This window comes from Bos taurus, chromosome 6, assembly GCF_002263795.3.
Source record: "Bos taurus isolate L1 Dominette 01449 registration number 42190680 breed Hereford chromosome 6, ARS-UCD2.0, whole genome shotgun sequence".
Classification (NCBI taxonomy): Eukaryota; Metazoa; Chordata; class Mammalia; order Artiodactyla; family Bovidae; genus Bos; species Bos taurus.
This window is the reverse complement of record NC_037333.1, coordinates 35,904,705-35,931,372: the sequence shown is the minus strand read 5'-3', so window position 1 is coordinate 35,931,372 and position 26,668 is coordinate 35,904,705. Positions and strand designations below refer to the sequence as shown.

At 37.7% G+C, this 26,668-nt stretch overlaps 1 protein-coding gene across 15 annotated transcripts in view; it reads right to left on the bottom strand.

Annotated features, from left to right (window-relative positions):
- FAM13A (family with sequence similarity 13 member A) overlaps positions 1 to 26,668 on the bottom strand; it is a 337,193-nt gene that overhangs the window by 101,296 nt on the left and 209,229 nt on the right. For 11 of the 15 annotated variants that reach the window (XM_059887328.1, XM_005207750.5, XM_059887325.1 and 8 more), the window contains one exon: positions 24,401 to 24,564. In XM_059887328.1, the coding sequence (XP_059743311.1) occupies positions 24,401 to 24,564 (164 nt within the window). 15 annotated transcript variants of the gene reach the window in all.

Here is a 26,668-nt window from a genome sequence, read left to right as displayed (position 1 = left end):
GTTAATTCAGTTTCTAGCCCCTCTGTTCTTAAACAGAATGGAGCAATGCATTCGGCCCACAATGCAAGACTCTGCAACTTTCCTGCTCCAGGCAGGATAACAGTGGGGGTGGCTGGCAACAGTCACCTCTGCTAGAGATCACAGAAAGACACTGTAGCCAAAGACACTGTATTGGGCTTGGAAGAAGCAATTATGTGTAGGAACCAGAAAGTTTTCTACACAAGCGCTTAACTTCCCTTAACAAAGAGAACCACACAAGCCTACCTGTTCCTTGCCTTCAAGAGGTGTTTGATCACAGGCAGGCACAGGCTGAAGTGAGGATTGCAAGGTAACCAAATTAAATCCGCAGACATAGGGAGACAGTGAATACAGTGATCAGCAATCTTGAATGCAAATTCACATTATTCCTCTTACATAGGTTTATTTATACGGACTAATAATTAATAAGGACTAAGGACTAATAATTTTGGAAGAAATTACGCTGATTCTATTCTAGCTTTCATCAACTTAACTCCCTAAACAATATTTTAGCAGAATACAGATCTATTTTCTTAACAGTTATTATATCATTGTGCAGCTTATTACAGAGTTCAGTTCTAGAAAGGATGTGCTTAAGACACTTAAGAACTGACACCGTTATAAGAAAAAATAAGCCCCCAGCTTTAAAGCTGGAAACTACATCAAGAGTCCAAAAAGTGTACATTAGTTTTTAGTCTTCTTGCAAGTTTCAAATGCATGGCACTTCCCACTGAATTAATATAAACAAATTTCAGATCTATCCATCAATCACTTTCTGCTCCCTTGGGTTATCAATTTTGGAAAAGGAATTCCAGGGACATCCGCATCAAGTTCCATTACAGTGCAGTTGTCATTACAGCGAAAGAAAAACAATTATACCATTTTATCTCACAGGGTACATCTGCAGGAACCATCTTGCAAATGAACACTCAACTTTGGTTTGCCTTATTTTCATATTAAAACATAACCGTCTGGTAAAATGGTTTTTAAAAAAGAAATTCATTTTCTGTCTAGGTTTCCCTCTTATGGATAAACCATATTTACTACGTGACTTTTAAAATCACTTCCATTAATAAAACTCTCTATAGTTTTCTTAGAGGAAGCATTTACATAGAATCAAATGCCACAGCATGTACAGCAGTTGTAGCTGAAATAGTATAACATGATTGGCAAAAGAAATTCTAAAAATCCTAAAACATGACCTTGGGCAACTGAGGATTTACCCCAAGCCTCATCTTCTAGTCGTGAAACTGGAGGGCTAGACTCCGTCACCTCAGAGGTGACTTTCAGCTTCAACATTCCAGGACATCTTATTCACTTAATTTACCAACAGTGATCTTTTTTGACATGCCTTTTGTTTAAACTTACTTTTCTCTTCTTTAGTATAACTCCTCCACCCCACCCCCCAATCCATATTACAACCATTAATGAACAAAACAGAGCCTTGTGCTCAATCATTCTTACAGAGCAGTTTGGTTTGTTTGTTTAAAGGTGTCATCTGTGTAATAAACCTATCTAGAATTATTCATGGGGAAATAATATCTTTACATCTAGGTCCATGTATTATAAATTACTTATTGATAGAAAATCCTTGTCTAGATATAAAATTCAATGCAGAGGGCTCCTAAAATGCATTTTTAAAAGGTCTTTCCCCTGTCGTCATCCTTCAAAATGAGATTAGAGCTCACCACAGCTTCATAACATCACTTAGAAACTCATTCAGTTTCTAATTCAGTTTTATTTTAAGCATGCTCAATATATTCTTCAGTTTCTGTTTTTCTTCAGATGTCAAAGCTATTTTCTTATATTTATTTTTATTCTTCTTCACCGAACAGTGAAGAAGATAAGAAGTTGGGCATAAGTGCCAGCATAAGAAGCAATATGTTTACATTTTTCTGGTCTTGAGTTTGCAGCAGATTACTGAAAGATGCCAAGTATCGGCAAAGTTATATAGTTTTACACCACTCAGAAAATACGGAAGAAAAAACCCAAACAGGAAAGAATACTACCTTTGCAGAGGCATGATTTCACAAGCCATCCTTGTCTGTAAATTAGCAAGGGACCCTCACAACTGTCTCTTCCGCGCCTAGTGGGGGCGTCTGTGCAGGGACCGGGTGTTCACAGCGGCTGGGCCAGGCTGGGGGCGGGAGGTTGCGCCTCACCGCCGGAGAAGCAGCTTGCTCTGCAGTCTGCCAGCGTCCCGCTGCTCTCTGCCTCCAAACTTCTTCAAGCAGTGCTATTCGATCGCTGCCTCTCTTACATTTCCACTGCAGTCCACTTTGACCTCTGTTCCAGGGAAGCAGCTGAACCACCCAGCCAATCAGAGGAGCAGCTGCTGGAGGGCTTAAAGGCGCTGCTTCTTTTGCGGCGGCTGCTGCTCCTCCCCTGGCTCCTCAGCGGGCTTGCCTAATTCTGGTAACACGAAACTTTCCTCGGAGCCCTTCCACAGACGGGCTTGTCAGTCTGGGGAAACAACCAATAACTGCGGCAAGAGCAGAGTCCCTTGACTCCTCAGTACGGAGACTGCCAACAAGGAAATCCATTTGTCAAGGAAAGACACTGCCTCTGAAACTGAAGGTTTCTGTGACAGAAGGAATAAGCTGCGTCCTATCTCTTTTCTTCTTAAAAAAGAACAAAGAAAAAAAATCAAACCACTAACACTGAAAGGCGTGATACTCTTCCAGAAGGCACGCAGGCACTCTTCTAGACCCCTGCCCTACCCATATTTATTTCCTGCTGATGTTTACACTGCGGTGGCTACTAGTCACTGGTGACATCTCCCAAGGCACGTAGCTCTCATTTCTGGGGAGAACACACGTCCTAAGACTGACTGCTCAGGGTCTCAAGGGATCAATGTGACTATTTCCCATGGAAATATTTCAACTTATTATTTCTGCATTTTATCCTTATAAAATTGAATGTGTTTATTTAAATACCCATTTTCCTCTAAGAATATCATCAGCATATTTTTGGTAGGTTGGTTATTTATTGATTTTTTTTTTTTTTTACAGGTAACACCAAATCAGCTTCTCATAAGGGCTGCTAAATGCCTGTTAGTTACCTAACTTTCCCTTATTTTCCTCTTCAGTGGGGAATACTAATGTGTTGTTTTAGGAACATAACTGTTAATCCATAGGTTTCAAATACTGCAGAACAAACCTAGAAATATATTTTATTAAGCTTTCCTTCACAGCATAGGACTTGCTGAGAGTTACAACAAAGCCCAGAGCATCACTTTTAGTACAAGGGCAGAGGGCCAGAGTCCACAACATTCAGAAACAGAGGGGGCTTGTATGACCAAAAAGGTATCCTTTTCCCCTGTAGTTTTCCCCAGATTTCTTACAGATCACTCATAATTCTGAATTTAGAATACAAAGCCCTACTGTAAGCATCCACTCTCCTTTGCTATACCTACTAATAAAAATATTCACTGTCTGACTAAATACTCTATCATATTTATGATGATGGATTAGTCATCCTAAAAGTTATATTTAGAAATTATGATAGAATCAATAACTAAAATCAGCCATTTAAAACAATGGAAGTTTTAAGTGTTTTAAAGTAAATTCAGAACTTACTTTTATTGAAGGTATCAGTACAGTGTTTTGATTCTAGACTTAGAAACTCTAATCGTTCTCCAGCAACAATAATCTTGTTTTACATATTTCTTACATTTTTTACCTTTCAAAAATGCATCTCTGTATCTTGCTTAACACTTCATTTCTGGAGATAGGAAATCACTGTTACATATCATGACATCATTTCACTGATGAGTAAACTTGGTACTAGAAAATGAAGCAATTTGGAAACTTCACATGGAAAGTTAGTGGCAGAACAGAAACTGGTTTCAGGATTGCTCAGGTCTGCTTCAGATCTCTTCTGTACAGCATAGTGCTTAATCTGTTCTACATGAGTTTTTAAAATATTTCATAGGATAACATATTTTTAGAAATAGTTAAAATTCAAGTGATAGAAACCATATCTTCTCTTTTAATTTTATGAATATATCAATACTGTATGGCTAAAAGAGACATAAGACCAATAATAAAGGACCCAGCATTACAAAAAATATGTTAACTCATATAATAATTTACATTCAATACATACTAGATGTAAAATACTAAATAGGAACATTCAAATTTTAATGTCAAATTTTAACATTTAAAATTTATCTGATTCCACATACATTTCCTGATAAATCTTCCTATCAACATCTCGCTAACATGCCATATTACGAGTGAGATGTCAGTGGTTATTTCTGAAAATCACCTAACACTATAACTCAGTAATTACCTGCCCTTTCAAGTCTCCATTTTTTATTTATAATAATTCCTCCTTTCACTTTTGGTTGATTTTCAGGGCATGACTAGATGATCATTTTTGAATTTATACTTGGCCCGCGGCTCCTCCTCTCAAACCACAACAGAGTCTGGATCACTGGGATAGCTTTATTCCTCCACGGCCCACATCCTCATGTCAATCCCTCATTATCAGGTAGCAGAAGCTCCACTCTCTGAACCCCTGCAGTGCCAGTTTCTCAAACTTGGACTCCCGGACCACATTTCCTCCACATGCCCTGCAAGGTGCGCCTCTCATAACCAGCATACCGCGGCCTCCCCCACTCCCCCTCCTCCTCCTGAGCTCTCTCTTCAGCTCCACCTGTTTGTCCACGTCTGCGGAGGACAACCTGCACCCAAACCGACGAGCACACAGCTTTAAAAAAAGATGTGTTGCTGGCTGTCCTTAGCATTCAGTTTTTCCAAAACAGGTTCACTAGCATCCTCTGCTTCTTCACCCTGTATACATCCTGCCAGCTGGGTGACCTACTGCCAGGCTGCTAAACATTGCAAAAGAAAGTCACAGAATGCTGGCAACTGGGTAGATTAAAAAGTCCTATTTAATCTTGGCCTGAACCTCAGTACTATGTGTCTAGCTTGTAGCTGTCTTTGATCTCTGACTGCATTCCCAAAGAAACTGCTGATTTCCAATACTACAAATCTGAACCTCTCTTATGTCACTAATTACTTTGCTTCCTAAACTTACGAAGAAAGTCAAGATCATCAAATATGAGTCTATTCCTTTGGTCTCTTTTGCATTAAGTGTTGAAGTACCACCACTAACACCTAACACACACACATATACACACACACACGTCCCTTGCTTGATTCTTTTTGATGTCTTCCTAGTCTAGGGGAACACATCCACACACACACACACACACACACACACGCACGCACACACACACACACATGCACACACACGTACACCTTGCTTGATTCTTTTTGACTTCTTCCTAGTCTAGGGGAACACATCCCCACCCACAGGACTCAAACTGCTTATCCATGTATTGAATCTCATCATTTTCTCTTCTCCCCCATCTTAAGTCTGTCCCCAGTCCGACAGGCACCCTAGCGAGTGCCCCCAGCCTTGAAAGCTTTCCCTCAGCACTCCTACCCTCTGGTGACGCAGTGCCATTTGCCTCCCCTTCCCACTGACAGGCTGCCCAAAGCCTACTTCTGCTCCTCCCACTTTCCCCGAAATTACTCCTCTGCCTCACACCGATGTACTGCAGACTTCACCACATGTCTGAAACTGCTTTTGAAGCCACCAATGCTCTTTTGGTCACTTAATCTAAATGCCTTGGCTTAGATCTCGTTCTCCTCTTAACTTTTACAGAAACACCCATCTTCAGTTTTCTGAAAGTCTTTGGTTCTCTGTGATCTTTCCTGGGCATTCTCCAAGCATCCTGATTATTCCATCCTCCTTTTATTTCATCTGTCTTCCCTCCTCTCTTATACCCTTTCCGCCTCATCTTCTAGCCCCACATCTTTCAATACAGGCACTCCATTAGAGTTTAATAAAGTGTACTCTGGAATTACGCTCCTAGGGATTGGATTCCAGCTCTACCACAGACAGGCAGCGTAAACTTGGGCAAGCTGTTTAAAAGCTCTGAAGTTGCTCTGAGGAATAAATGAGATCATGCATATAAAACACGTAAAATAGTTCCTGGCAAATAAGTGCTCAATAATTATTAGTATTATCACCCTAATCAACACGTTCAAAGCTTCATATTATCTGATTCCCCAATTCTCCTCCTCCTGGCCCCTCTTGTTAATGATGTTATGATTCTTTCTGTGCATCAGACTCAAAGCATGAGTCATCTTTACTCCTCCCTTTCCAAATCAACCAAATCTGTTGATTGTTCTGTCATGTCTCTTTACTCAGTGGGTCTTGGTCATCTACAGTATCATGATAACCTTCAGGATGATCTTTTTGCTTCCATTCAATCTCCAGTGAATACATTTCATTATTAGAGTGAATTTCCTACTGTGGTTGCGAACTGGATACTCACTGCTCTTCTGAAAAGCTTTAGGAGCTCCCAGCTACCTCTTAAATGAACTCCAATTCTTTTAATATGATGATTAAGACTGCTGATTAACCTCAATATTCTCCTCCAGATCAGCTGCTTATATCACCTAAGGAACCCAATCCAGATTTACCTGGACACCATTTTCAAATCTGTTCTGAACTTACCTATGCCAAACATCTACCCTTTGTTTAGACTATTTTCCCATGCCATTTTCTCCTGGAAAAATTCTGTGCACTCTCAGAATTAGGCAAGATGAAACAAAACTCTTACCCATTTTAACTCAGACAGCCCTTTGCCCAGCACAATGTCTCTTTAATATTTAAATTTAAATATTTTCTCCCTATTGGAAAGAAAGTTCTCCAGGTAACAATTGTATTTTTCCTGCAGCCATTACACAGAGCAGACATCCAACAGTGCTGAATGAATGAATGAATATCAATCTCTCTTCAGAGTCTGAGCATAGCTTCTTTGATTAGATTTTCACTTATCAAGCAATGTTTCTACCTACTTTTTAAACATTTCCTATTTTAGGCTTTTGGTTTGTTTTTTGTAAGTCACTCAGTCATGGCCGACTCTTTGCAACCCCATGGACTGTAGCCTGCCAGGCTTCTCTGTCCATGGAATTCTCTGGGCAAGAATACTGGAGTGGGTAGCCTTTCCCTTCTCCAGGTTTGCATCAGAGATAAAGTCGACACCTCTTTTAGATTCAAATGAAGGATAATGATAACCAATAACTAGTTAAAGAAATAAACTATTGGGGTTATACACTGGTGTGCTATCGTAGAGATGCATAAAGTAAGATTCTATCCAAAACTTTCAAAATCTTTTAAGCACTTTACATTACCCAATCTCTCCCAGGCTGTCTATTTCCTTTTCTACATTTCAGCTGGCTTGCAGACTTCTAATTTTCTTACATAACTTCTTCAGCAGATTCCAAGTGTTTGGCAATAGGTTTGTTTGCACTTGTGATATCAAGAGCAACAACTGCTCCAAAAATGATGTGGCTTCATTTGTTTTAATTTCAACATCAATTTGAAGCAACTGAAGAACTGAGAACATTTCTTGGCCACATTATTTTGTTTTCATATGTTGTTTTAACATCAGATTGATTTGTTTCCTAAGAAAAAATATGTTGAAATAATTTCTTTCTTACAGGTTTGGTAAGAAAGTACTTCTCAGGCAAAGTTTCTTCCTCATATTTTTATCAATCTTTATAAATTGCACTAAAGAGCAAAACCTTCCACAAGATGCTCACACAGTATTCATAAATGGTAATGATTAAATCTGACAGGAGTTTTTGTAATTATGAAGCCAGGATTTTTAGGGTACATATAATTTAGATACCTGGTACCACTGCACAGGATTCTGACTAAACTTGCTCTCCAGCAATCAGGGTGAGAACACTAGTGAAGTCCAGGGCTCATCAGCAGATAGGATCATTATCGACCACAGCCAGTGTCAAAAATAAAGGCGAGAAGGGAGAAGAAACTGAAGGGGTGGTGCATGAAGGTTATCAGCATGTACTGAGAAGTTATGCTGTGTTCATTTTAATAGTTGTGCAAATGAAGAAGTTATCTTCAGCATGCAGATAGCAAGTGGCTGATATGAAGCTGGCATCTGAATGCCACAGCATTTCCACGATATGAAAGCTTTTAAAGATGATAAAGCATTATGTTTACTCATCAATAGCACACATTATCAACTGGCTACAGGAAAGAAATAATCCTTTCTTTTGGTCTGAGTTGTATATTTAGGTGAGTGCAAATATATTAAATAAGGGCTTCCCAAGCGGCTCAGTGGTAAAGAATCCTCCTGCAATGCAGGAGACGCAGGTTCAATCCCTGAGTCGGGAAGATCCCTTGCAGAAGGAAATAGCAACCTACTCCAGTATTTTTGCCTGGGAAATCCCATGGACAGAGGAGCCTGGAGGGCTACAGTCCCTGGGGTCACAAGAGAGTCGGACATGACTTAGCGACTAAGCAATAACAACATACAGTGTAATAATGGATGTCAGAACCAAAGACAGACAGTGGACCAGAACAAACCTCTTTTGCTACTCTGAGTCAACAGAGTATGAGAGTGAGTGAGTGAGTGCATGTGTGTGTGTGTGTTGTGTAATGGTAGAAGACAGCTTTGTTGCAGTAGGTGAAGGAAGTGGTTGGCATGGGGTATTGAGGGGAAGAGGAACAAACAGAAAAGATGGAAAATTAAACTTTGTATTTTAAATTGTATTCCTCTAAGAAATAAATACATGGAAATGACAGGTAGACTATCAACTGTTTTTATGTTAAAAAAAAAAAAACTATAGCATTTCTTAACTCAAAGAATGATTATAAAGCCTCATAAAAGATTTATTTTAGAAAGCAAAACAGTGACATTTAAAGCAGGTTCATGCTAATAGGAATAAGAAATTTCTAGTTAGGTAAACTAATTTTCTTTAGTTACAGCGGAAACAAAGATGCTTGCTTTACTTAAGGCCCAAATAAAAAATAATTAATAAAATCAACATAATTAAAATATTTCATTACTTATTTGAATTGTTTAGTATATAATTAAAGATTGCTGGAAAAAATCCCATGGGGATAGAAATTATGTAATTGTTTTTTCAAAGACAAGCTGCATGCTAAGTCACTTCAGTTGTGTCTGACTCTTTGCAGCCCTATGGGCTATTGCTGGCCAGGCTCCTCTGTCCATGGAATTCTCCAGGCAAGAATACTGGAGTGGGTCACCATTTTCTCTTCCAGGGGATCTTTCTGACCCAAGAATCGAACCCGCGTTTCCTGCATTGCAGGTGGATTCTTTACCACAGAACCACAGGAGAAGCCCCTTTTTCGAAAGACACACCTCTTTAATTCTAATGATAGATCTTGCTTTTAAAATGGTGTATGGAGTTGTTTCATTAAAACACACCTGAGGCCTTGGTGGAGCCCACAGTGGCACCCACAGTTCACTTATTTGGGTTTTAGGCTCCTGTAGAGCTGCCATAGCGGGTAGAGGGCAAGGCTGAAAGGCTCCACAGCTGGAGAGGCACCACTCAGGGTTCCCCTTTCCACCCCATTGACACCTTGACTTCACTAACTGGTTCCAGCATTTCCAATACAGGCATCAAAACTTTCACCAGAAAGACTGACAAATCAAAAGACAAGTAGTTATAGTACCTACTCATGGGGAATATAGCCAAAAACTGAATATAGTATATTATAATAAATATAGTACCTACTCATGGGGAATATAGCCAAAATATTACATAAAAACTGAAAATGGAGTACAACCATTAAAATTGTATAAAAATAAATAAAAAGAAAAAAGACAATTGCAATCTATGGTACATAAATACACAATTATATAGAAATTCATACAGAAGCTCTATTTCTTCTTTAAAAAAGAATTTCTTCTAACAACAGAGGGACTGCAATCTCTTCATAAAAAGTGGTTAAAAATAAATTCTTTGAAACAACTTACATAATTGTTCTCCAACTTTCTGGGACAGGGAAAAATCCACATTTTTGCCAGATGGAATCTCAGTTAGTGACCACTGCCAATAAATAAGTGCTTGAGCACATTTTCCTGGAATGGGACTCCCTGGGCATGACTTTCTCCAAATCTCCCTCGGGAGCCCAGATAATAGCGTTTCTGTTCCCACAAAATAAGTCATGCCCTACACAACAGCTGCTACCACACCTGAGATCAGCTGCCTGAGACTGTCCCAGTGACCTTTCACCCTGTTAAATGATATTTCCTGCAGAGGCGAAGCTGACTTCAGCAGGGCTCCCTTTGAGAAATGCCAAAATTATTTACTGTGATATGGTAACTGTTTGGTAATCACTGTTGATTCTGTATCCCTCAGACATAAACTCTTCATCTTTCTGAGACATAAAATACTGACCATGAGCAAAAAATATCTCAATGGCAATACACTAGCTGGTAAAATTATTTTATCATAAAGTGGAATGCTTTGCTTTCAAGCATACAATAAATGAATAAATGAAAATATATTAAGAAAGAAAATAAGAGGAAATAGTGATCATTTGTATTACCAATAATAGGTCACATTTAAAAAAAAATCACATAAATAAAGCAAATTAACATAACAAAATAAAAACAAACTCACAGATACAGAGAACAAATTAGTGGTTACCTGTGGGGAGAGGAAAGAGAGGAAGGGCAAAATAGGAGTAGGGGATCAAAAGGTACAAACTGTTAGGTATAAAATAAGTTAGGAGGAAATATTATATAGCACAGGGAATATAGCCACTATTTTACAATAACTTTAAATGGAGAATAATCTATAAAGATGTGAATTGCTATATTGTACACTTTAATTGTATAACACTGTAAATCAACTGTACCTCAATAAAAAAAAAAAATTAAAAATCACAGTAGTGGTGCCCTAAAGTGTCAACATCCCTACAGCATTTTAAAGGATCTGACTTTAAAATTTTATTTGAAATTCAACACTTCAGAGAACTGACCCATTGCATTAAATAACTGCATAAATATCTTCTTTTTCTAGTGCTATTCATGTGTAGAGCATTATTAGAATTCATAAATGAATCCAAAAACTTTTTCCTCATTGAATTTTAGTACGGAGATATAGAGTTAGATAACAAAATTTCAAATAAATTAGGACCTATAAATAAATACATAAAGTTAATAAAAGCAACGGTCTCCTCCAAATAGGCAATGCAGTTAATTCATTATTTAAAAAGAAAAAAATGCATTGAAAAATGAGTTCTAATTTCATAATAGGTTTCCAAAATGTTGCTTCAGGAAGACAACTCTAAATTGTAAAATAATCCAATTTGAAAAGTCTGGAAACAACCTAGTAAAATATGTTTGGACAAATATGAGTACCTCTAGAAATATTAGCCTAGACTTCAAGTCACTCTATATGAAACAGATAAATGGGAGAGTGTGGCCAAACCAAATGATAACTGAATGGATACTCTGTCACAAAGAGAAGCTTAAATGAGATAATATTGCCTCTCTCATTTTTGGTAAGTTCACTATACCTGTTCTTTTCCATGTTCCTCACCCCTCCCCATAGTTAAAATTTTTATTAGTTAATTTCTGAATGGGAGCTTCCCAGGTTGGTGCTAGTAGCAAAGCATCTGCCTGCCAGTGCAGGAGATGCCAGAGACACAGGTTCAATCCTGTTCAGTTCCTTGGGTTGGGAAAACCCACTGGAGTAGGAAATGGCAACCTGCTCCAGAATTCTCGCCTGTAAAATCCCATGGACAGAGGAGCCTGGCAGGCTATAGTCTAGGGGGCTGCAAAGAGTCAGACACAACTGACTGCCTGAACACACACACACACACACACAGCCTCTGGATGACAGCTTTCATAGTAGGTTATGGATTTTGGTCTTTCCCACAATAAATACAGATTATACAGAACTGATCTTCCCAAAACACTACTGTAATATCAAAAAGCTTTAATTGCTTTTCATAGCTTAACAAAGTAAAACTGAAATTCTATTCACACACACAAACTGTGGAAAATTCTTCAGGAGATGGGACTACCAGACCACTTTACCTGCCTCCTGAGAAATCTGTATGCAGGTCAACAAGCAACAGCTAGAACCAGACATGGAACAATGGACTGGTTCCAAATTGGGAAAGGAGTACGTCAAGGCTATATATTGTCACCCTGTTTATTTAACTTATATGCAGATCACATCATGAGAAATGCTGGACTGGGTAAAGCACAAACTGGAATCTAAATTGCCAGGAGAAATATTAATAACCTCAGATAGGCAGATGACACCATTCTTATGACAGAAAGTAAAGAGGAACTTAAGAGACTCTTGATAAAAGTCAAAGTGAAGTCGCTCAGTCGTGTCCGACTCTTTGCAACCCCATGGACTGTAGCCTACCAGGCTCTTCTATCCATGGAATTTTCCAAGCAAGAGTACTGGAGTGGGTTGCCATTTCCTTCTCCAGGGGATCTTCCCAACCCAGCGATCGAACCTGGGTCTCCACACTGCAGACATACGCTTTACCATCTGAGCTACCAGGGAAGCCCTGAAAGTGAAAGAGGAGAGTGAAAAAGCTGGCTTAAAACTCAACATTCAAAAAACAAAGATCATGGCATCTGGTCCCATCACTTCACAGCAAATAGAGAGGGAAACAGTGGAAAAAGTGAGAGACTTAATTTCTTGGGGCTCCAACATCACTGCAGATGGTGACTGCAGCCATGAAATTAAAAGATGGTTGCTCCTTGGAAGAAAAGCTATGACCAACCTAGACTGCATATTCCAAAGCAGAGACATTACTCTGCTGACAAAGGTCCGTCTAGTCAAAGGTATGGTTTTTCCAGTAGTCATGTATGGATGTGAGAGTTGGACCATAAAGAAGGCTGAGTGCCGAAGAATTGATGCTTTTGAACTGTGGTGTTGGAGAAGACTCTTGAGAGTCCCTTGGACTCCAAGGAAATCAAACCAATCAATCCTAAAGGAAATCAACCCTGAATATTCATTGGAAGGACTGATGCTGAAGCTGAAACTCCAATACTTTGGCCACCTGATGCAAAGAACTGACTCATTGGAAAAGATCCCGATGCTTGAAAAGATTGAAGGCAGGAGGAAAAGGGTATGACAAGGATGAGATGGTTGGATGGCATCACTGCCTCAATGGACATGAGTTTGAGCAAGCTCTGGGAGTTGGTGATGGACAGGGAAGCCTGGCGTTCTGCAGTCCACAGGGTTGCAAAGAGTTGGACACGACTGCGTGAATGAACTGAACTGATTCACACATACAGCAGGGCCCTTCTGCTTCTCCATATCCACATATATTATTACCCTCTCCTTCACATGAATGGCAGGTCCAGGTTGGCTGAACTGCACATGGTCACAGATGTGCTCTGCTGTCCATTTGTTCCTGTTCAGGCATTTCTCTTAGCCTGGAATCCCCCTTCTGAACCCATATCCACTCATCCAGATAAAACTCAGCCTGTTTGGGCTTCTCATCACTGCTCTTTCGAATTCCACCACCCAAGGGATTTTATCCTCTTAAATGAGTGAAGCCATAATCAGTTCAGTTGTAGCTCTATATGATTTCTCTAAAATCTAACAGTTTATATCTAATAATCTATATCTCTCTTGAAACATTTGTCATCCTTTATTTAAAATATAACAGACATTATTTCTTGTTGCAAATTATATAATCTATACTCACAGAGAAAATTTAGAAAATACAGAGAAAAAAGAATATAAAAGTCAAACACAATCCCATTACTTACATAAGCATTATTTAATATGATTCTATGTCCTTTCATTTTTCTCTATTTAGATATAATTTATATAATTACATAAAGATGGGACAATGCAAAGTATTTAATGCCAGCAAACTATGTACATAAAAATGGATGAAATGGTAAATTTTATGTATATTTTACAATAAAAGATAAGGATTATGCAGTATGTACTATTTTATTACATTACATTTAATAACCAGTAAAATATTTCTATAACATTTCTACTCCTCAAAAATATTTTTATGCTTCTTATATTCCTATCCACAATGACAAGTTTAATCATTTGATTCAAGTAGTGATTTCATAGATTTTTCCACTATAAAAGAATGTTTTCTCTTTGTAATGAAAAATTATCTGTGAGATGATGATTTGAGACTGAAAATTTAGATGCCAGATATTTGAGCATATACCTCAAAGGGAGAGCCAACAGAACTTGCTGATGAATCAGTTGAGAAAAATAGAGGAATAACAAATTTTTGGCCTCAGTAACTGGGTGAATTGGAGAAGGAAATGGCAACCTACTTCACTGTTCTTGCCTGGATAATCCCATGGACAGAGGAACCCAGCAGGCTATAGTCCATAGGGTCACAAAGATTTGGATACAACTTACCGGTTAAACAATAATTTTAAAGTCTACCATGCATTTAGTGGGGCTTCCCAGGTGGTGCTAGGGGTAAAGAGCCTGCCTGACAATGCAGGAGACAAAAGAGACACAGGTTTGATCCCTGGCTTGGGAAGATCGCCCAGAAAAAGAAACAGCAACCCAATCCAGTATTCTTGCTTGGAAAATCCCATGGTCAGAGGAGCCTGGTGGGCTATAGTTCATGGGATCGTAAAGACATGGACACAACTGAAGTGACTGATCACAGCTCGGTGAATGGTACAAACTATTAAGATGGGGGAAAACCTGGGTAGAAATGAGATTGTCTTTTTTTAGGCAGAAGTGTAAATGAGGAGTTTTGCTTTATATAGATTGAGTGTAATACGCTCATTCAATATCCAAGAACATTTATCAGGTAGCCAATAGGCAGGGCTGACATCATGGGAATATGAAATATGCAGTTTCCCATGGACAATGCACACAAAGCCCCATATCTGTTTTATGCTCTGCTGCTGCCATCTTAAAATTCTCATTTTTTTAACAGAGGGTTCCACATTTTTGCTTTGCATTGGGGGGTACCCCAAGGTTAAGTAGCTTTTCCTATCAAATGGATATAATACTTTGGAATATAATTATACTGAGAGGTTGGAGCTGGAAGTATAATTTTGGAGGTCATAGGCCTGAACGTGGTATTCAAAACTGTGGACCTGGATGAACATACCCATGATAAGCATAGCTTGAGAAGAGGTCATAGGACTGAGCCTTTCCATGTTCCAACTTTGAGAGGTCTGGAAAAGACAGATTTTGCAAACAGGACTAATAAAGGGTGTCTAATAAGATCAGAGGAAAATCAGGACAGTGTAGTATTGCAGAAGCAAAGTGAAGAAAGTGCTTCAAAACAGTCATTAGTTCGGTCAAATCCTGCTAAGAGAAGAGTAAAATGAAAACAGTAGACTGACCTTTGGATTTGGCAAGATGGAGATTGTTGGTGTTCCTGACAAGCACAATTTCAGTGGTGTGTGGGTTGAAGAAAGAAATGGGAGGAAAGGCTATGGAGACAGCAAGTACATATAATCCTTTACCAGAGCTCTAAAAATGAAGAGGGATATTGTTCCTAGGGAGGATTAAAAAATACTGAGAGCTATTATAAAATGCTTCTATGCTGATGGGAAAACTCTGGAAAGGCGAAATTGATGTCATAGAGAAAGGAAGTGATTATTCTAACTTAGTCCTTGAGTGAGTGAGAGAGAATGGGGTTCAGAGTACCAGCACAGGGTTGACCCCAGAGAGGTACAAGTTCAGTTCACCCACTGAGAAAGAAGAGAAGGCAGAGTGTAAGGGTACAGCTATGGATACACTGGTAGATTGGGGAGGCAGGAGATAAGTCTTTCTTAATTGCTGTGTGAAATAGGACAAAATCTTTGGATTGTGCTATAACATTTTATAAATCTAAGCCATGCTTATTTCTCTACTAAAGTGAAATTCATGTTTTCAGAAAACAAATGTGGTGAGAAAAGAGCTACTATGTTTAGCTTTGTTTTTGTTATTCTAACATCAGACTTAGATGCTTGACAAAGAAACCAAAAAGACAATTTAATGGGAAGGGAATAATCTTTTCAACAAATGGTGGTGGGGGCAAATGAATATCCACATGTGAAATAATGAAACCGGACCTGTGCTTCACACCGTATCTAAAAATTAACTCAAAAGGAACGAAATATATAAATATAAAAGCAAAACTATAAAACTCTTGGAATAAATCATAGATGTAAATCTTTGTTTTTGCATTAGGCAACGGTTTCTTAGATAGGACATCAAAATCATAACAAAAGAAAGAAACAGATTAACTGGACAATAAAGACATAAAGACTTTTGTTCTTCAAATGATACTATCAAAAAAGTGAAAACACAACCCACAGAATGAGAAAATATTTGAAAATCATGTATCTGATAAAGGTTAGTATTCAGAACATATAAAGAATTTTTCCAACTCAACAATAAAATGACAAATAACCCAATTTTTAAAAAATGGACAAGGAATTTGAATGGACATTTCTCCAAAGAAGATATACAAATGGCTAATAAACACATGAAAAAGTGCTCAACATCATTAGTCATTAGGGAAACACAAATCAAAACCACAATGAGAGACCGTTCCACACCCATCAGAATGATTACAATAAAAAGACAATTACAGGCGTTGGTAAGGATGTGAAGAAACTGGAAACATCATACATTGCCAATGGGAATGCAAAATGAAGCAGTCACTTTGAGAAACAGCTTATCAGTTCTTCAAGAAATCAAACAGACTTACCATATGATCCAGAAATTCCATCCCTAGGCATATACTCAAGAGAACAGAAAATATGTCCAGAGAAAGACTTGCACACAAATATTCATACTAGCATTATCTGTAATAGCCCCAAAGTAAAAGCAATCCCAATGTCCATCAACTGATGAATTAAAAATGTGGTGTACACATTAATACAATGGGATATTATTTAAGTCATAAGGAATGACATACTGATATTTCATTCATATGAATGAACCTCTAAAGCATATGATAAGTGAAAGAAGGTAGATCCAGAAGGGCATGTATTCTGTGATTCTACTTATACGAAATGGCAAGAGTTAATGGGAGCTTCCTAGAGGAGATGAAAATTGACCACTGACAAAGTGGAATAAGGACACTCCAGATAAAGAGAACACATCAAGAAAGATACAGATGTGTGGAACCACTGGGATATATGGTTAATGTGGTTGGAATGTAACCTGGGTTTAGTAGAATAAAGAACTGTTAAAGAGTAAGTCAAAAAGATTGGATGAGCCGGGTTTCTAAAGGCCTTGAATGACTTGACATTTATTCAGTGAGAAGTCCTCTTTGCTTTTATAACATATCTATTATGTCACTTTTAAACCTTCTGCATTTCATACCATTGTTAACCACATATAAGTTGCCTCACTTAATGGACTAGGAGACCCCTGAACGTTAGAGACTGTTCCCTAGTTCTCTTTGACTTCTCAGGGCCCAGCACAAAATGTGCAGTACAAAGAATGTGCCCAATAAAAGCTTGTAGACTTAGAATTACTAAAATAATTTCAACGAACACCACAGCAGTCCTGATATACTCTGGTAATTTACATGCTACTGGGAATGATCTGCAAACATCATAATAAATTTCTTTAGCATTATTTACCTTCCCTTTCACCAACCACTCATACTATAAATAGAGTTTAGTAAAAAAAAAAAAAATTCAAATTGAAATTTGCATTCTAGTGAAATGCAAAAACTTGAATAGAGCAACTGTATTGAGTGGCAGACTTGGTGAATGGATAAATTGCTGTTTTTAATCATCAAAATAACTAGAGAAGTATTAGAGACTTTGATTTTAAATTATAGGGAAAAAGGTGATTAAAAATACTAGAAATATGTTTAATAATTATTCAATGTATATGAGAGAGTTTATCTAAGATGACCCTGGAATATTTATTATGGGAGCTAGTGGTGGTAAAGAATAGATTAGGGAACTATCTTTAGAAATAGAGTTAGATATTTTTATCTAATACAGCCTGGGGCCTTGGGGACATTTCAAACCTACTTTCCTATAAATCTTTGTTATGAAGGCCAAGGAGTCTGAACACTTCAAAAAATAGTAACTCTGTAAGTCAACTGTGTGGTTAGGCTTACCACTATGCTTTTCACAAAGTGGTTTTTAGACTTTCCTTTCCTCATACGGGACTTATCGCAGGAAACCTTGCAGAGTCAGCAGCACATTTATATTTGGTAGTTTTTCAAATTACACTGTACATGATATGCTTATGAATCTTGTAGCTAAGAATCCTAATTTTATTTCAGCCTTACTTGTCAGTTAAAAATTTGCAAACATTTTTTCCAAGTAGCAGAGAGTGAAGCATTCCAGGGAACAGATAAGACGTTCAGGAAGTAACTGGAGTGCCCTTTATGAAGTACAAACACAGGATAATTATGGCTGCTTTCTGGGGCTGGCTGGACTTCAGAAATGAAGAAAGTCATAGCTAACTGCCAGGATTAATAGATAAGCTATCTTGAAGGACAATGGGTACAGCGAATATTATTGAATACTGATTAATTATTAATCATTAGACATCTGAATCTTATGAGATCTACTATTGTAATGTGACTAAAATATGAAGAATCATCTAGCAAACATTACAAGACACAATTTCTGCCACAAGGGTGGAGAGCTGCACACAGAGGTAATGAGCCTCATAAAACAATGAACTTCTCCTACACAAATAAGCAGCACATCACTGATAGAAATGCACCATCAGGGCCAGAGACCCATCCCATGGGAAGACAGCACAGAAAGTTAGTGAGGATGATGAGAGAGTACAGCTGTCTGGAATTCTGTGGCATCTTCAAGCGTGGGCAGTACAGGGTTCCCTTGGGAACGTTTCCCGAAGAACACTTTCCAAGGACCATAGGAAAGAGAACTGACACATAAAATTCTACCATTTTAGAATCAGACCTCAATCTCAGAGACGTTTAAGTCAGTCAAGATAAAGATAGTAGAATTTAAATTCAAATTGAGCACCTATAATAATATTACAAGAATAATGACTATGGCAGGATTGGCTAAGTGTATGACTAGTAGGTACTATCATGAATGCAAAAAAAAAAAAAACAAAAAACAAAAAACAAAACAAAACCTAGTAAGACTCAGTCCCTCTAATTCAGAAAGTCACAATCAGGTTGAAGAGAGAAGTATAAAGACATGAAAGGTGAAGTAAATCAGGGTAGAAGGTAGGTGGGAAATGACTAGAAAACAATCAGAAGACATATATTAATCTCAGCCTGTCAACTAACTATGTGATCTTCAATAATTCACCTCACTCAATAAATACCTGTTAAATGAACAACCTTTTAAGAATCATGGCTTCTTCATCCAAGGTTACTTTTCAGACCTGAAATATTTTTACAGGGTCACCTGACAAAACTGTAACGCAGACCAAAATATTACATGTATGCTATGTAATTTTTTCTAACATTACCGAGGTATAATTGACAAATACAAATTGTATATCTTTAAGGTATATAAGTGTGATCTGGCCCTGATGGTATACATTGTAAGCTGATTACCACAAACAGGCAAATTAACATATCCATCATCTCACGGCTACAGTTTAGTTTTTCTGGTGAGACCAATTAAGATTGACTCTCTTAGCAAATTTCAAGTATACAACACAGTACTGTTAACTATCATCAAGCAGAGCATTAGATGCCCAGAGCTTACTTATCTTCTAACTGAATATTTTAACCCTTTTTCTGAAGGACAGTTTTGTCAGACTGTCCTGGTTGGCAAATTTTTCTTTCACAAGAAAAATATATCATCCTATTTGCTCCTGGCCTACAAGGGTCATGCCAAAAAATCCACTTACAGCCTTCTGGGGTTGCTTTGTATGTGGTGAGTTGTTTTCTGTCATACTCCTTTCAAGAGTCTCTTTTGGCCCTTGACTTCTGACAATTTGTATAACATGTTCCAAAGTAACCTTGTTCTGGGTTCTTTTAGCTTCATCTGGATATCCATATCCTTTTTAAGATTCAGAAAATTTTCAGCCATTATTTTTAAAATAAGATTTCTTCTTTCTTTCTCTTTCTCCTGTTTGGACTTCTAAGTCGTGTATATTCATTTCTTTAATGGTGTTCTCTAGGTCTTGAATGATTTTGTCACTCTTTTGCATTCTTTTTTTTTTGTTCCTACAACTAAAGCTAAATAACCTATTTTCAAGTTGGCTGATTCTTTATTCTTCACAATTAAGTCTGCACTGTTGAAACTCTATCAAATTTTTGGTTCTGTCATTGTAGTCTTCAGCTCTAGGATTTCTGTTTGACTCCTTTCATGGTTTCTATTTCTCTATTATACTCCTTGATCTATTAAGTACTGTTTTTTAAATTTTCTTTAGTTGTCTATCAATGTTCTCTTGCATCTCAATAAGCTTTTAAAACATAATTTAAAAAAATTTTTTTTAGAAAACTTGTCTATTTCCATTTACTTGGTTTGGTTATTGGGGCTTTACTAGTTTCCTTTTGTGATATCATGTTTGTCTGATTCTCCATGATTTGTGTAGCCATGTATTGGTATCTGTGCATTTGAAGGAGCAAACACATCTTCTGGTCTTTATAGATTGGTTTTGGCAGGTAAACACATTCTTCTGTTGGGTTCCTGGGCTGAAAGAATTGCCTCTGGGATTTCAGTGAAGCAGAATTAAAGCCAGGCCATTTCAATTATGGTTTCCTCGGGTATATGCCCAGTAGTGGGATTGCTGGATCATATGGCAGTTTTACTCCTAGTTTTTTAAGGAATCTCCACACTGTTCTCCATAGTGGCTGTATCAATTTGCATTCCGACCAACAGTGTTAGAGGGTTCCCTTTTCTCCACAGCCTCTTCAGCATTGATTGTTCGTGGACTTTTTCATGATGGCCCTTCTGACCAGGGTGCAATGATACCTCATGGTAGTTTTGATTTGTATTTCTCTAAAAATGAGCAACATTCAGCATCTTTTCATGTGTTTCATTTCTTGTTAAAACATATCCACTTCTCCTCACTCCAATATTTTTTTGTATTTGTATTTTTCAAAACAATGTTACCGAGGTGTATTTACATATCATAAAATCTACCTTTTCAAGTACACAGTTTAATGATTTTTAGTAATTTTACCAAGTGGTGTAGCTATCACCCTAAAAGAGTTTCAGAACGTTTTCACTGCCTTAAATAAGGCTCCTCTAATGGCACCCCACTCCAGTGCTCTTGCCTGGAGAATCCCATGGACGGAGGAGCCTAGTAGGCTACAGTCCATGGGATCGCGAAGAGTCAAACACGACTGAGCGACTTCACTTTCACTTTTCACTTTCATGCACTGGAGAAGGAAATGGCAACCCACTCCATTGTTCTTGCCTGGAGAATCCCAGGGACAGAGAAGTCTGGTGGGCTGCCGTCTATGGGGTCACACTGAGTCGGACATGACTGACGCGACTTAGCAGCAGCAGCAGCAGGCATGTATAACTACTCTCCTATACATTCACAGTCCCCTCCTGGCTTCCAGACAATCACAAATCTACCTCTGTTTCTATAAATTTGCCTTTTCTGGCCATCTCATATAAAGGGAATCGTACAACATACATACAGTTTTTTGACTCTACACTTTGACTTTACAGAACAAAACTAGAAATTTTTTTTGGCCTTTAAGAAACATCACACATTCAAGGAAATGCATAACCTTTCAAATAAAACATTATAATAAATATTGTTAAACATATAAAAGACTAAAAATATTAATCCTCTTAAGTTCTAAAATTAAATTCTGAAAATAATATAGTACAGTGTTAGAAACATGAAAAATGATCATTTATCTATGTCACATGTTGAAATAGATAATATTGCTATCCCTGAAATGTTAAATCATTTTAACATCTTAAACTTTACATATACTGTGTATTTTTCCTTTCTCTTTTTAGGATGGATGTGTGACTTTCTCTTCTAAAAGAATTTTTAAACAGCCTGCTTACTAACATACAAGTTAATACTTAGAGTTTAGTTCTTGTGTAAATGACAAAACAAGTACTGTTCTTGATATTTTTAAAAGGAGCAAAATAAGATTACTACCATGTAGGGAGAAGAACTGGAATGTTCCAGACTTGCTTAAGGGATGCACCTGTCCAACAACATCCTCATTTCTGTGTGTGTCTGTGACCTGCCAAATTTAAGCACTGTACTTACAACATGGAGAATGATGACATTTATTCTTTCAGAGTTGGCATGTCAGAATAGAGGTTATGCCTTTCAGACTACTGTGAATTTTGGTAATGCAAGCATCTGGATTACAAAAAAAAAAAAAGAATTTTTGACAATATTTTAGGAATTGCTGCTGTCAGTTTTAGAAGATATAAATGGACTAGCTAAATGTCTTTACTGAATGAAGTGAACCTATCACTAAGCACCTCTGTCTTTGGCTGGGAAGTCAATATAAAACAGCTCCACTGAGCTCTAACAAAATCAAAAGATAGTTTATTCCTAAGCTTTTCTCATGCCATTCTGAGAGAAAGATTCTATGAAGACTAGAAAAGTCATTGTTTTTTTGTAGGATTTGAACTGTTGTGTTCGAGAAGACACTTGAGAGTCCCTTGGACTCCAAGGAGATCCAACCAGTCCATCCTAAAGGAAATCAGTCGTGAATATTCACTGGAAGGACTGATGCTGAAGATCCAATACTTTGGCCACTTGGTGCGAAGAACTGACTCATCTGAAAAGACCCGGATGCTGGGAAAGATTGAAGGCAGGAGGAGAGGGGTCAACAGAGGATGAGATGGTTGGATGGCATCACCAACTCAACAGATACGAGTTTGAGTAAACTCCGGGAACTGGTGATGGATAGGGAGGCCTGGCATGCTGCAGTCCATGGGGTTGCAAAGAGTCAGACACAACTGAGCATCTGAACTGAACATCCTCAAAGCCAGTTTTAGACTATTACAGAAATACAGAAAAATGTTATTCATATACATAAATAATTTTTCAAGATAGAAGTCAGTCAATTGCAATAAATGATAGTGAACTCCTCTCTGAACTCTCAAAACATCACATTTTAAAGTGTGTTACTTCCTTATGCTTTTATTTTTACTGCCACTATCTGAAGAGTAGAAAAATAATGAACTCTTGCTGATAAAAATTCATACTTCTGTTATATCTCAAGAAGCAAATGTTTAAGATTTGAAACTAAGAAGAAAAATGATCAAAGTCAGCCAACCTGGGAAAAACTACTGAACAAGGTCTAAACTCTAAAAATTTCAAGTTATCAAGAACACACTGTTAGCCAAAAACCAACTCTTAAAGCTCTAGAAATCAAACTTATTGTTGAAAAATCACAGGACACTTCCTCATTCTGGAGGAAGTGGCATTTCAGTGCCAAAGGTTCTTTCTTAGTGTTATCTTTGTTGTTAAAATTGATACTGTAATTTTGTTGAAAATCAAACTGTTATGTATAAATATGTTGCAATGATTTTAGTAAGTGCAAACAGAATGACTTTATTCACTGCTTTGTAAAGTCAATCAAGCTTATCAGATAGGACTGACAAAAATAGATTTTGCTGAATTGCCTTTTTTTTTTTCTTTAGTAGGAGCAACTAAAAAATAAATCAATACTATGAAAAGCCCTGATGAAATGCTTCTTGACAAATCTTTGGAAAAAAGTTGGAAAATCAAAATGAATACTGTATTTAGAGAATAAGGGCATGCAATATATTTAATACACAATGCCACACCTTGTGGTTAAGACCGAATCAACCAATAAATTGTTAAGGAGAAAAATGGAAACTTCCCTAAGAAAATATTTAGAGAAAGCTGTGTATGTGTACAAAACACACACACACACACTATTTCTTCCTGGTTCAAATTTATGAACTAAACAAAAACTTGTTCTAGAAAGCAACTGCAAATGAAAACAGTTCCATAAGTTCATTTTTGAAATAAAAAGTGGCACACTATCTATTCTGTTACTACAAAGACATAGAAAGGATTTAAATTTTATTTTTAATGAAATTTATTGTAATGATTTTTTTAAATTATAGAAATAGGTTGTAAGTTACAAAAAAAAGATGAAAAACTTTTAAAAGGAAAAATTCTATATGTTAGGAGTAAAAAAGATTCAGACCCCATTTTACCTATTTTAAGAAAATTATATGCCTTTTTCCTCAAGTATATCAATGAAGTTTGCTTTTAGGTTTAACATGCAATCTAATGCTTAAAAGGCAATATTAACAATGTGTTAGTGAGAGTTGGTTCTAGTAACAACTGTAAAATCCCCACTGCAGATAATATTGGCCACTGAACATATTATGAAAGGCATCCAAAAAAGAACTCTTCCAACATTTAATGTGAGGCTAGCATAGACTGACTGACTAAATAATCTGTTTTAATCCAGAAAACAAAATATAACAAACCAGGAATGCTTCTGTGATAAGATCAGAACATTTTCAAAAGTTATGGTAAATTTTAAACAGTTTCACTGATCTGTATCCTGATGACCCTGGTGGTAGATACGTGTAAACACACCTACAGATGAGGGCCTTGTACCTTAGCACAGATGGCGATACACGACATGTAAACAAAAGAAACATGCTAACCTGGACAGCAACTTGGTAGCATTAGCATCCTCTGCTGAACTCGTGTCATCCCAGCAGGATTTTCTCCGACTTAGCTGCAGGCTGACCTGAGGAACGCCCTCAGACAGCTCTGGGTGTGGTACCCTGTGGGTCCAAATAGATCCCTCACTACTGGATTTGCGGATCTAAAACACAAAATTAGAAAAAGAGAGAGAAAGGAGTTTTAAAAAACCTTCCAGTTAAGACACTGAAGACAGTTTATTTGAATTCATTAATAATCTATTAATCATACTCCAGAAAAATATCAACTGAGATATAGAAATAAAAATGTGTATAAAAATTCTTTTATAGCAAAGGGTACAGTAAAGGGGTGATACCAATATTTCTGAGGGGAACTTTCAAACCATATATGATCCACACACCTCTCCTGGACTCTCAAACCAATTTTCCCCAGGCCTAATGCCTCCTTAGAAATAACTATTCTATGTAATGAGAGATTATGAGAGTATATAAGACAGCAACCTAGAAGAATAGAATAAATAGCTAGAAAGAAGCAGAAGAAAATAAGTATGAGAACCAGTGAAATAAAGAATTCCAGTGTGGGATAGTTATGCAGAAATATTCACTACCAAGAAGCAAAATACACACCAGATTGCAAGTTTCCATTGTAATCTTTTGTAGGGCAAAGCATGGTGTAATACATTTTGAATTAAGGAAATAAATGCAAAAAATAACATATTTTTACTTTTCTTCTATCTCTGGAATCACGGACAACACAAATGCCAAATGAATACTCAGAGTACAGACTGTTTATACCTGAGGTCTCTCCAACCCCAGAAATACTCTCACATTGTCTTATTTTAAGTCAGAAAATATGAGAATATGATCAATATTCTTTTCCTAAAAATGTGTAAAAATCATGTCAGAATCGCAGGAAATTTTCAAAAACTTGGATCAATTGTATTTGTTACTCTGGAAGCTTTTTCTCACCTTGAGGACTGTCTCTTCCTTGTCCTTTCACCTAGAATGTCATCTGCTGATCACTGACCAATCACCAACCAAATCAAATCTTAACTTCCTATGAAGTTGAGATAAGAATACACTGACCACAGAGCTTCACTAACTACTACTGTCAGGTCTAAATAACCTTTCCCAATTCTGAATTTCTGTTAACTCACCACCACACACTCTATACTTCATTGCATGTCATCTAATAGCATAATCTTAGTCATCTCGAGTTTCTAGGTCACGTGGTCTCAACCAGATTTCCCCTTCTTCTTTATATTATTTGTAACATTTTTATTGGGCTTCCTTGATGGCTCAATGGTAAAGACTCCTCCTGCCAATGTAGGAGACAAAAGTTTGGTCCCTGAGTTGGGAAGATGCCATGGAGAAGGAAATGGCAACCCACTCTAGTATTCTTGCCTGGGAAATCCCATGGAAAAAGGAGCCTGGCAGGCAGTTCATGGGGTCACAAAAGAGTGGGACATGACTTAGTGACTAAAAACAACATTTTTAGCAAAAACTCTAGCAAAGTTTTAAACCCATTAATAAACACTTACTGTCAGACACTCAACTACAAGATATTCCCAAGACACTGAGTGAACAAGAGGATAGGATAACAGACAATTAAAAAGAGTAACAAGAGAGTACCACTGACATATATATACACCACTAGTCCATTCTGAAGGTAATCAGCCCTGGGATTTCTTTGGAAGGAATGATGCTAAAGCTGAAACTCCAGTACTTTGGCCACCTCACGCGAAGAGTTGATTCATTGGAAAAGACTCTGATGCCGGGAGGGATTGGGGGCAGGAGGAGAAGGGGACGACAGAGGATGAGATGGCTGGATGGCATTGCTGACTTGATGGACGTGAGTCTCAGTGAACTCCGGGAGTTGGTGATGGACAGGGAGGCCTGGCGTGCTGCGATTCATGGGGTCGTAAAGAGTCGGACACGACTGAGCAACTGATCTGATCTGACTACTACTACTACTACTGCTGCTGCTGCTGCTGCTACTACTAAGTCGCTTCAGTCGTGTCCGACTCTGTTCGACTCCATGGACTGCAGCCTACCAGGCTTCTCCATCCATGGGATTCTCCAGGCAAGAACACTGGAGTGGGTTGCCATTTCCTTCTCCAATGCATGAAAGTGAAAAGTGAAAGTGAAGTTGCTCAATCGTGTCTGACTCTTAGTGACCCCATGGACTGCAGCCTACCAGGCTCCTCCATCCATGGGATTTTCCGGGCAACAGTACTGGAGTGGGGTGCCATTGCCTTCTCCGATATA